Source organism: Zootoca vivipara, chromosome 1 (assembly GCF_963506605.1).
Source record: "Zootoca vivipara chromosome 1, rZooViv1.1, whole genome shotgun sequence".
Classification (NCBI taxonomy): domain Eukaryota; kingdom Metazoa; phylum Chordata; class Lepidosauria; order Squamata; family Lacertidae; genus Zootoca; species Zootoca vivipara.
Window position 1 is genome coordinate 105,671,234 of NC_083276.1, and position 12,832 is coordinate 105,684,065.

The 12,832-nt window shown below is 41.0% G+C and overlaps 1 protein-coding gene across 13 annotated transcripts in view; it reads left to right on the forward strand.

Annotated features, from left to right (window-relative positions):
• The window catches only part of PKP4 (plakophilin 4), a 105,017-nt gene that overhangs the window by 74,935 nt on the left and 17,250 nt on the right, over positions 1 to 12,832 (forward strand). For all 13 annotated transcript variants that reach the window (XM_035132012.2, XM_035131959.2, XM_035131912.2 and 10 more), the window contains 2 exons: positions 400 to 613; positions 8,664 to 8,847. In XM_035132012.2, the coding sequence (XP_034987903.1) occupies positions 400 to 613; positions 8,664 to 8,847 (398 nt within the window). The remainder of the gene's footprint in view (positions 1 to 399; positions 614 to 8,663; positions 8,848 to 12,832) is intronic.

The following is a 12,832-nucleotide window of genomic DNA, read 5'->3' on the forward strand; positions in this document are numbered from 1 at the left end:
AATGTTTCTGTTTAACAAGCAATTAGCAGAAAAATCATGAGAATTTATTATGTTTTCTAATAAACTTTGCATATGTGAAACGGAGGGGAACAGTGCTTTATGACTTGAATTTTGGGGAGTGTGCTTCCCTGTATTACTGGTCACGTTGTTGTTGTTGTCTTCACAGGATAGCTATGTTACTCATTGTTACTTAATAGATATATCACTTTGTTCACATTTCTCCTGTATTCAATTATATTCTGTTCTGTAAGAAAGAACCAACACTGCTGTTCTGCTAGCCCATCAGACTCTCTCCTGTGCAACAGAACTTTATCCTCTCCCCTCCCCTGAAGCCCACCGCACACCCTCAGAATCTGCTCTCTTTGTGTATTAATGGAATCTGGTCCACGTACTTTCTAGGTATGTAGGTTAGGAGGAATCAAACATCTGGTTGACCTGTTGGACCACAGAGTCATTGAAGTTCAAAAAAACGCTTGCGGTGCATTGCGGAATCTGGTGTATGGAAAGTCGACAGATGAAAATAAAATAGCAATGAAAAACGTCGGAGGGATCCCTGCACTTTTACGATTGCTAAGAAAATCCATTGATGCAGAAGTAAGAGAACTTGTCACAGGTAAAGTTTCAATAGATAGGAAATAAATGGCATTTAGTCAGGTGAAATGTTTCTGTGTACAAGAAGAGGTTTTACTTTGAAATAACTTGAAAAGGTATCTAGTTGCATGAACCTTTGCATGTCTATTCAGAAGGGTGTCACATTTATTTATGTGAGACCTACTGTGGTAAATGTGTCTAGTACAGGAGCCTTAAAACCTTCATGCAGGCCTTTGGGGTTGCAGCTACACACAAACACCCCAATAGACTTCTTGTTACAGAATTTATTTTGTCACCTGCAGAATAGTCCTGCCTCATGACATTTTTCAAACAACAACTTGTCCTAGGCAGAATATTTGGTTTGGTTTGGGGACATTTTACTACTTCAAGATATATTGAAATTCAGCTTGTGATGGAAAAATGTTCCTCCAAAATAATTTGTGTGAGGACTTTTAAATAATGTGTCTGGGTAAGTGCGTCCTCCATATATGTACTGAACAACTTATATTGCCATATATTGGCAATATAAGGTGTTCAGTACATCTGACAATGCACAGTTGTTCTGAGAAATTTCTTTGAATGTCTTCTGCTAGAGTGGATAAATTAATCTGTAGTACTCTTAGCTCCCATAGCTTGTTTTAAAGATTATTTTGACCCCTCAGGCAGTTAATACTTTCACATTTGGAACGCTCATTCATAAGGATTCATTATATTATTGAGTCTCACAGTAGCAGTGTAATATTAGGCTTCTATTGTGAATGACTTTATAAGTTGTTTCATGGTGATATAACATTTTTCGTAATTAGATTACTTTTTTATTTTCATCAAATGATTTCCTGAAGAATGTAGTCACCTTGACTAAAAAGAAAAAGAAAACTACAGTTCCGTGGTGTTGCACATGTCCGTAGGGGGAAGGCCAACTCCCTGAATTCAACAGTATATTTCTGCTAATTGAATTTTGCTAAATTTGAGAACGCTGTGTGCTTGAGTCCAGTGATATTCCACATTCCAGACGCACATCTTTCTCAACTCACTTTAGATGCCGCTGTTGCTCAAAGACCATCTTGACTATGACTTTATATAAATAGAATCCCCTCTGAAGTGGGGAAAAAAATCACCTTGACTTCTAATGCACACACACAAGTACTGTATGTCATTGGATAATGTTGTGATCTACTGAAGTTTCAGAAAACTGCTACAAGTGTTAGAAAGTATTCAGCACATATGACAAAGTGTGAATTACACATTAGGCATTTAGCCAAATGAACTGCTGGGATGTTTATGTAACTAAATTGTAAGGAGCAGGGGCTGTGAGTGCAAGTAGTAAATAAGACCAGACTTCCCTCCCTTCGTCTCTCCTCCACCCACATCACTGCAAAATACCTCTGCCTGCTCCCTCTGTGGAGACAGCTCCTAGTTCAGTGGATCCTGGTGCTTCAAGTCTCATCAACATGGAGATGAGCTTGTGAAGGGATCCAGTAAGTTCTTCCACAGCTCCCAGGCTTGGTGGCTGTGGCTCAGCAGACTAGCAGCCTCTTTCTCAGAATAGAAGGCAGAGACTTTGTTTAGGGTAGGAAGCACGCTAAAAGTCATCTGTGCCTAGAAAGGTAGTCCTGATTTTTATGGGGGGGGGGGCTGTGATGAAAGCCAAGCAGAGGCTGTTTGCATCTTTCATCCCAGCCTAACGTATCTGACCTGTCATCTCAGAGGTTGCTCATTCATGCTTAGCCTCTAAAGTTCACCAATGTGCCCACTACCCCTCCACATTTCTTGCAAGGCTCAAGCACTCTAGAGCAGGGGTCCCCAGACTTTCTGCGCGGCGGGCCGGTGCCCGCCGCGCCGACCGCGCGGTGGGCCGGAGGGCAGGGGAGTGCGCGCGCAGCGGGCCGGAGGGCGGGGGAGTGCGTGCCCGTGCGCATGCGCACACGCACACGGGCGGGAAAAAATCGCCAAAAATCGCTTGTGCGCATGCGTATGGGCCTCCCCCGACCCGGAAGTGCACCAGAAATGACCTCTTCCGGGTCGGGAGAGGCCCATACGCATGCGCACAAAGGATTTTCGGCGATTTTTTGCCGATTTTTCAGATCGTCGCTGCGCCGCGCGCCGTGAGAGCGGGCGGCGGCAGCGGGCGGCGGGAGTCGTCGCGGGCCGGATTGGAAGGCCGATTGGGCCGCATCCGGCCCGGAGGCCGTAGTTTGGGGACCCCTGCTCTAGAGGTTTCTGCCTGGGCAACCCATTACCTTAGGGCAGGGTTTCCCAAACTTGGGTCTCCAGCTGTTTGGGGACTACAATTCCCATCATCCCTGACCACTGGTCTTGCTAGCTAGGGGTAGTGGGAGTTGTAGTCCAAAAACAGGTGGAGACCCAAGTTTGGGAAACCCTGCCTTAGGGCACAGTGCTGCTTTCTTCCCAGGCCCCTTTTTGGGGGGGGGGCAAAAGTATGCAAGCATTCTTTTCAGTTAGCCCAGCAAGATCATCAAATCACAGCTTATACTGATAAATAAGTGCCATATTGGTTATTTGCTGAAAATGCTGTGATTTCAACCCAATTCAGATATTTCAATCATAGCATAGGGCCGTTGGACCAGTCTGGCTGGCAGTTTATTATGAATGGCGTGTAAACTTCACAGGGGAAAAAAAAAAGCTGTTATCTGCTCACCTCATGGGGTGTGTGCTGTTTTATTACCATTTCCCCCCTTTCATTTATATCCCACCTTTCTATTGTTTTGCAACCCCAGATGGCATACGTGTAGTTGCCAGGTGATGGCCCAGCAACACAATGACCAAACCGAGCCCTCCATAGCTTCAGCTTCATGTGCCTACAGACTGTATCCTGGGATCACCAGTGCTTCTGCACTTTATGTATACCACCAAACGAATGGTTACAGCTGCTAACTCCAAGAGCCCAAATCACATGGGGTGTGTGGTTCTAGACACTACCACCTCTTAAGGGTGTTTCTCTCACTATGCACATAAAATAAAAACAACAACTGCACAATTGTGGCAGGCTATAGTGAAGGTCCTCATGTTTTTTTGCCCATGTCATTCCTGTTAGGGAAGTTCTCCCTCAACTTGCTTTGGTATCTGAAACAATCATGATGGGAAAATAGATACAAAATACTAGTTCCGAGGAAGAGATGGCCATTGCCTTGCTACTAAGAGTCTTGCAATACTCGGGTGTTTCTCAAAGCTGCTTGTCTGTAATTGTCACTTTCACATTACTTTTAGCTGTAGGGGCTCTTTGTGTCGGAAATCCATACCGCAGAAAGATGGTATTTGACTAAACGTTTTAATATTTTAGGTTTGACCTATAATCTCTGCTGCAGAATCACAAAGTTAGTGCATAGTCATACTTTCTCTGCTGCTGACATGGAAGAATAACCTGTACATTTCTCGACTTCCTCAAACAGCTTTATTCTGCCTAAGGATGTTTTGTGTTTATTTCTTTCGAATCTCATTTTTCATGAGTTATACTCTCCATCACTAAAACCTGGTGTGATTTATTACTTTTGAAATTACAGAGGCAGTTAACAGACCTTATGTTGGACACAAACACTTTATATTCATTCTTAGTACTTCTACATACATTTAAATTCTTAATACCCCATACTTTACATTTGGGGTGGTGCAATCTAAAGCAAGTTATGCATGCCTAAGGCATGGAATCAGTTATTAGCTGTGCTTGGGTAACACTGATTCCACAGATAATTAGGCATGCTTCACTTTTCTCTGGGTTGCACCTATGCCCCCCCATTCATGTAATATGAGCCAAACACGGTTGCTAGAGAATATCAAGAAAGCACACACCATGCACGCAACAATTATGCGTATGAAGAGGAGAGGAGGAACCGCTGATTCAAATTCTGATGCCGCCACTAAATGGCTTGTTAAAATGGATCCAGGATACTTTAGGCCTTTGGTATCTTGGTAGAATAGCCTCTGACAAACATGCTAAAATTGCTGCCGGGAATCTTTTTGTATTGTGCCATTTGTTTCACTAGGAAGTTTTTGGAGTAGCAAGAAAAAGAAAAAAAGAAAGCATTTAATTTTATATAGATATCATTGTGTTTAACTGAACACAATTGAGTATTCCGCCATTGCAAGCATTTCTGCTTGAAAGATGTTTTGGTTTGTGTTGATAGTTCTGAGCCAGTTGTGTTGGTTTGGTTTGTGTTGATAGTTCTGAGCCAGTTGTGAATGGGATAAGAAGATCTTCCTCATCTAATAAATTGCTCAAAGTGCAGATGCGCTGGTCAATCCATTCTAGCTTCATTACTGATTTGTGTTAAATGCATGGTAATAAATTGCCCCAGTAGAAAGATCACACACAAGTAAATGGGTCAAACATTCACCTTTGTGTAATTATTCATCATCCATGGTCAGTAGTGAGTACAGTAGGTGACACCCTAGTTACTATTGTCAGAGGCCAATAAGTGGTTGTAACTGCCTTCTCAAATCTGGTAAGGCATCTTTTCCTGTCCGTAAGTCAGCTCAGCTGCTGATCAGTTGACAAAAACACCTTTTAAATAATAAACATTTTATAACTAATGCTTATATGGCTACCAGGAGTGGTAGAGGGGGGCTTGCAAACAACTTCTGAGTAACATGGTTGGTAAGGTAGATTTGTTGCCACACCTAGCATTGTTTAAATACAGCATTACTTTGAGGGAAGAACAACTTTATATAAAAGCAAACACTTCATTACTATGTTCAAAACTGAAGTGCAATCCTTGTGGATTCCCCTCCCTCCCCCCAAAAAATCTGTATTCAAAATGCCTAGTGGCCAATAAATGCCTGCACTTAATTGTGGAGAAAAGATATATGATGTTCTCAAGCATTACCTTCAAATCTTGGAAATTAATTTTTCATCTTCTGGAGTTGCAATTACACAATATTACTGACAGGGTTTTTTGCGGGGGGAGTTTGTATCCTACATGCTTTTATTTTATCTGATTTATGTGCTGCTTTTACTTTGTTACCTAAACTGAGTCCTAGAGATGGACTAGAATGCTATACGTTAAATAGCACAATGCCAAATCATGGAAGAGATGCTATAAAGCATTTACCATAACATAGAGAGATGAATGAGGTGTAAAATTAGAAACCAGAATAGCGGCTTTACTAGTTCACCAAAAATAAAATATTTATAGAAACTCAAACAGTTAAAAAGAAATAAGGTATGACTATAAGCGTCCATCTTTTAAAACTGCCCTTGCTGTCGGCTGTAAGCGCTCTTGTTTCTTCATTGAAATGAACCCCATTCTTCTCCCTGGCAGCTATTGGCTGAATTGTAATGTCATGAAATGCTTCTAAACTTTCTAATGCAAAGATGGTAAACCTATGTCTCTCCATCAGCCCCAGCCAATGGCGCCAATGGTCAAAGGTTTCCCATCCCTATTCTACTGATAAGAAATTAAACTATCAGTACATTAAAAGTTACAGTTTTAGAGCACTTAATATAAGATCTTACTGATGAAATTGGGTGCAGTTCTCATCTCAAGCCACGTGTACTCACTTTGGATGTGTTTTTTCACAACTCCATATGATGGATGCTTGGTTGCGGAATGAAAGATCTGTATCTGGTGTGTAATCTGTCATTTAAAGCTGGACTAGAGGTACCCAGCAAGTCTTCACTGTTTGCATTTTAAAGGAGGAAAATACATTCACATTATTGATTGTTTCTACACTAATACAGCCATTGTTGAAATCCCAAATAGTATTTTCTGTGCACACAAGAATTGCATGTGGAATGCCTTGTAATGTGGTATGGAAACCTGGCAATTGTATTTCTTGTTTCCTAGTACTGTAGTACTAATTGGAACAAAGTCTCCAGATTCCTGTGTTTTGAATGTGTAGGAGTTGATTGGGTAGACCACGTATGCTTGTCATTAGCAAATTGTTTGAGACTAATTTTCTTAACTTCTAGGTGATGAAAGGGCTTTTCTTTCCCTAGCAAACACCTTGCCCTTCAGCATATTATTATTTCCCCCCAATTAGGCAACATTTGGCAGATAACAAGATACAAATCTTAATTCTTTCAAGCAAGCAATCAGCTCATATTGACACTGAGCTAGGCAAGTCAGGCGACCTTGCAGTGTGGGCTGATCAATCATAAATTCCTATACAATCAGCAGAGCACACAATATTTATATTTTGTAACCACTGACCTGTAAATAGTTGCGTGTCTTAAAAGTGTGTTCCCTGAAAATAGTAACAAAAATATAATGCCAGTATTTTAGTAGGCAAATAAGCAAATTGGGAGAGACTGGACTGGAATGAATTTGTACATACTGAATTTGCCACACAGAGGTAGCATGGTTTGGAGCAGGCACAGGCAAACTTGGCCCTCCAGATGTTTTGGGACTACAACTCCCATGATCCCTAGCTAACAGGACCAGTGGTCAGGGATGATGGGAATTGTAGTCCCAAAACATCTGGAGGGTCGAGTTTGCCTATGCCTCGTTTGGAGGATCAGAAACAACCCGTGTGCTTCCAAGCACCTTCATTCCTCTAAAGTACAGCTCACCTCTCTGTTGCCTGTTTAGCGTTAAACATAGGTTGCCATGACAACCAAATAGTCAAGCTGTGTTCAGCCATAAATGAAGGTCTCTTGGGATACTAAGAACCAGAAGCAGCTTTCTGCTTGGTTTTTGTTTCTGTTCTGTTATGGTCTTTTGTATTTTGTGTGGTCCCCTACTCAGGTCTAAGGAGGGGTTAACATGCAGGTGAAAGTGATGGTTAGTTGATTAAAGACCCTGTGTGAGAGGCAGGGAAGAGAGGATCTCCTAGGGTGGGAGGATGGGAGAAGAAAGAGAAGCTCCCAGGTGAGAGCTAGAAGGGATCACCTTTCTCTGGGTGGGACAAGTTAAGATTTACCTGTGAAAGAGGACTTCATATGCTTTCTCTTCTCTCTCTCTCCTTCTTCTTCTTTTCTTTTCTTTGTATTTGTTTATTATTATTATTTATTATGAAAAGTCTTAATAAAATCTTTATTCAAAAGAAGAATAACTTCAAGCCGAGTTCCACTTACTGGGCTTTTCCAGTTCCTCCTTCACTCTGTGTTCGCTAAAAAATGCTCCTGAGAATTGGTATCATCCAGACGTCCGATGATACAGTGTGTGCAGCTTCAGGGGAGAAATCAACTGTGGGAAACATCTCTTGCATAAGCTTTAAATGCATTACATATGAACTACAGGCAGTGTTCAGCTAACTAGCTGCTCCTTTTCCTTACCAGGGAAGAGTTGTTTATTCTTCTTGATGAGTTGAGGGACATCACTTCTGTGTACACTTTTTTTTTTTTTTGCAACAGTAGTTCTGTAACCTCATGCAAGATGAACCCGTTAAGATTATTATTTTATATGCCCAATTATTTGGAAGGTAGCAATTCAATACAACCCCGAGTCTCTTGCTAATAAAATGCCTCATAGTTTGTGAGCCACTCTTAATGTATTCTGTATTTCAGTTATGGTGGGAAGTTTCTGCTGATTTCACACACTTTATTTGTAGAATAAATCATCCTGGCTTGTCTCGATATGTATAATGTAGACTTCATTTTGCTTGAAGTTTGAGGTGCCCAGTACATTGGAATCTGGTTGGATTTTATTTGTTAACTGTAACAGTGCAATCCTATAGCTGCCCACGCAGAAGTAAAATAGAGTAAAATAGGTTAAATGGAGCTTTCTCTCAGGTCAGTGGGAAAAGGATTGCAGCTGAAGTTTCATCACACAAATGGTCTGGTCTGCTGTCTGCCTGCTACCTTTCAAAGTACTGCTTTTGTTTTATAAACGTGTCAGTGACTTTGCCCCTTCCTACTAGGGATACTTATTCCTCCCTTATGTTCTGTCATGATAACTTAAGGTCCATGTGCCAAGCTGAAAAATGAGAGAAGGGGGGGGGAAGATGTTGCTTATTATACTGCTGTCTTTTATGCTATGGAGTATTTGGTTTTTATTTCTTTTAAATGTGCTGTGTTTTAACTTGCTGTTACCACAATTATATGGTAAAGTTTGCAAGTTGAACCTAATGGTTCTAGCCATAAAATAATACTTGATGGATCTTTTCCCCCTCCACAGGCGTTCTCTGGAACTTGTCTTCATGTGATGCAGTAAAGATGACAATCATTCGAGATGCTCTTTCAACGCTAACAAACACTGTGATAGTTCCTCATTCGGGGTGGAATAATTCTTCCTTTGATGATGATCATAAAATTAAATTCCAGACTTCCCTAGTTCTACGCAATACAACAGGATGCCTAAGGTAAATTGCTGTGTTTGTAGTAGTAATCTTAAAACAGCAATTTCTTATGTGGCCTTTGTAAACTAATCATTTCTTCCATCCAAGCTAATATGCTTTGCTTTTGCATAATGAAAAGAAGCAGACATGCAGATTTATATCCAAGGGCATGTTGTTTTATGATTGTGTGCTTTCTGTGTTTGTATTAAATGCTAATTATAGGGTTAAGTTGTGAGTTGCTTTGATGTCAAGTCATTTCTGAAGGCAGCCCTGTTTAGGGAGGCTTTTAATGTTTAATTGTTTTATTTCATTTTTCTGTTGTAAGCCGCCCAGAGTGGCTGGGGAAACCCAGCCAAATGGGTGGGGTATAAATAATATATTATTATTATTATTATTATTATTATTATTATTATTATTATTATTATTCTAGCAATTTAATCTTTAAGTTATTAGCTGGTCACTACTGTGGTTCAGGCCATTCTATTGGTGTAAGCTTGAAAGAGTTATTGCAGAGTACACACATCAAAATCATCTAATGATAATTGCTGGTATTGAAGGAGCTACCAAAGGCCCAATTGGGTTGCTTCCCTTTTTCTTTAATCAGCAGCATCTTCCTCCTGTGCCCTATCCTGAGATGCTTTTTATAAGTCCCATCAGTTTCAGGTGTAATTTGTCACATGGTGTTAAGGGCTGCTGTTCAAGAAACACAATTCAAAAGCCCTCTTAGGCACCAGAACTAGTTGATTGGTTCTTTGATTTTGGCCACTCATTTGGATTGAAGTCCAAATGAAATTCAACAAATGGCCAGAGCAACTCACTTAAAAACAAAAGACCAAGCTGAAACAGCCCATTCCATTTCTCTGCTCAATCTTTGGGAGATTTCTCGTAAGTCTGTTGAGGAAGGGGTTGTGACACACATCTGCCCTATTGGTACAGCTCTTTTCAGTGGCCATTTCCCCCCTTAAGATGTCCTAGAGAGGGCAATGTTCCAGTGAGTGCTGGCCTCCATCCCCCATCAAGAGTGTTTTACAGTAATGTAACATTGGGGCATTCTGGAGGAGAAACTGGCTGCCAGGTAAGAGGAGCTCCACTGCTTTAAAAAACAAACAAACAGTATCCTTCTTTCCAAAGTAGGAGTTCCACTACAACCTTCCATCTAATCCCCTCCAAGCAACTGTGGCTTTTTCCATTAAATAATGGCTAAGGAAGCTTAACAGTGGTGTCGGAATTGACAATTTGCCAACAAACCAGAATCAGAAATCATGATTTGGAGTGACTATAATTGGTGTGATCTGTAAATTGACAAAACCTTTTGCATCCTGGTCATCATCTTGGCCAATAAATTATTCCTATTCCTATTCCTATTTATTGCTCTGTCCCCAGAAGCCACTGTTTCAGGAGATTAGCGTGCTGAGCAGGCATAAAAATGAAAGCAGAGAAGCAGCTCTAAAGCAGGGCTTGCCTGTAATTTTGGAAGGTCATACCATGGTTTGGTTCTAAACTATGGTTTGGTGTGGTGTCCAAATTGAATCATAGGTTTATTGAAACAATCCCTGAAATAAGTTTTTAAAGTAGCTCATGATCTCAATAGGGCTCTGTCTTGGTTCAGTCCTGCTTTTGGTCAGACTTGGCTTGCAGGGATTCAAGGTTAAGGTCAGCAGTAAGGAACTCAGCAAAGCAGTATGATCCATGAATGACCAATATAGCCAGCTGATGAAGTCGTTGGCTCAGTAAGGGAAACGTCAAAAAGGATATTGTGTCCAGGATGCAAGCCAGGATCATCCTTAGCCATGTAAACTGTGAAGCCTTGTTTATCAAATCATAATAGAAGCAGTGGCTAGAAAGGAACGCAGAGCATCACAAGGTCATGTTGCATTTCTGACAACATCTGGAGCTGTAGGGTGCATATATTAACTTACTTAATAGGACAGTTGTTGAAAATGGGGGTGTACAGTGGTGGCTCGACTTACGAAGGCGATCCGTTCCACGGCGCTCTTCGTAAGTCTAAACCTTTGGTTGTCAAAGCGTCCATTGTGTGCATGCGCAAAGCGTGATTTTGCGCTTTACGCATAACGCGCGGGGCGAAAGGACTTCCGGGTTTGCCGACTTCGGAAGTCAAAACCCTCGGAAGTCGAGGCATTTGGATGTCGAGGTACCACTGTGCTAGAACAGCGTTTGATGGATTGCACCTTTTAATGGATACATTTAGATCTTTTTCACTCTTTATGTAGAGACAAATCTGGATTTGTCACCAAGTTTACTCAGGAGCCAATCATGGCTCTGTGAGAAATGCATCTGTATAATGTACATTCTGGCCAAACGTGCCTTTCTCACATTCACATCTTATTTAGGTGTCAATTTATAACACGTCGGCTAAAAATGTAGTGACCTTTTAAACCACAATATGCAACCAGGAGTCAGTTGGTTGGCAAGTGTGAAGAATAAGCAGAGACTAGTCAGGGACTGCAAGGACAGAAGGCAGGAATTGAATTCAAAATGGTCATGTTAGATTAGGTCTGAAAACAATATAGATTCATAAAGATGCGGAGGTAAATCCAGAACAGCCTTCTCCAGCCTGGTGCCCTCCACAACAATTGGACGGCAGCCTTATCATCAGTCGCAACAAGTCTGTGGGAGTTGTATTCCAAATCATCTGGTGGTCACCAAATTGGGGAGGCAAACCTACGGTAGATTATGATAAATCACTTCACCAAAAAGTGAGATAAATTGAAGAGCAGCCAAGAGCTAATAAAAGCACCGTTTAATTAAAAAATAGCCCTTGGTTTTAGAAATACAAATTATACATTCTCTTGCATATACATTGGGTTGTTTCATACAATGTTGTCTCTTTCGTGCAAGGACATCTGCATAACTAACAGTACCACTGCATAACAGGACCATATAATCCATGCTTTTCCAGATGTCTCTCCTTCAACAACTACTTGCTGCTACTCCCACAACTTCAACCTGCACCCTAGTCTGTGCTGCTTCACCATGCTTCCCGCTGTATTTCTTCACAAACCCCATTGCCTTGTCTTAAGATATTCACACGGGCTGTGAGCCAATAACAGCAACAAAAAAATAAGCATCACCCAAAGAATACCATGTCTAGTTTTGCATACAACATTTTAAAAACATAGACAATAAAGGGGGTGTGCTTTGATTTATTTATTTTCAGGTGGTGGAATCAGGGAGAACTTGCTCAATGTTAGTTTTTTAGCTTCCTTGGCCTTGGGAGGGTTGTAAATATACAAGAATCTTTTTGGCAGCAGCTGTTCAGTGTGGCCTGGACCCATCCCAGATTAGACCACACTATTGCAGACATTGCCAAATGGATTGGCGTTAAGCAGCAACAAGTAGGGGTTTTTTTTGCAGGCTTTAGTGCAGCATGTGGATCATTTATTGCCAACCACATATCTGGGTAAGAGATTTTTCTGAGCAATAAGGATTGACTGAGAACTGATATAGGCAGTGCTTTTTTCCCCTCCCCCCTTTAACCCAGGGTTATTTTTAGTCACTGAGTGGTCTGGGGAAATGAATCATTGAGGACCCCACTCAGATTTCTGTGTTTAGCCCTAATAAGTACACATAAAGGTACGGTATATATTTAATCTGCAGAGAAAACTCACCACATTTTTTTAAAGCAAGCAGTAGGTTATAGATAGTATTAGACTGGGAAAAATAGATTTCTCTGTCATAATCCTGATATCTTTCGGGTCCTCTCTCTCAACAATCTATTCTTTATACCAACGAATATACAGTAATGAGGGGCATTCTGCTGCAACACTGTTTCGATAGCTGCCCTGTTAACTGAAAATGTCATTATGAAACACACACGCACAGTATTATCTGGAATACACTGAGTTGAACTCTGACATGTGTTTGCACTTCATCAGAAAATGATATCATCGTCTTATCTAAGCAGCTTTCCATATGCAGACAATTGGCTGCATGTCTCTGATAATAAGAATACCAAACTACATAGTGTTTATTAATATGCATCACCATT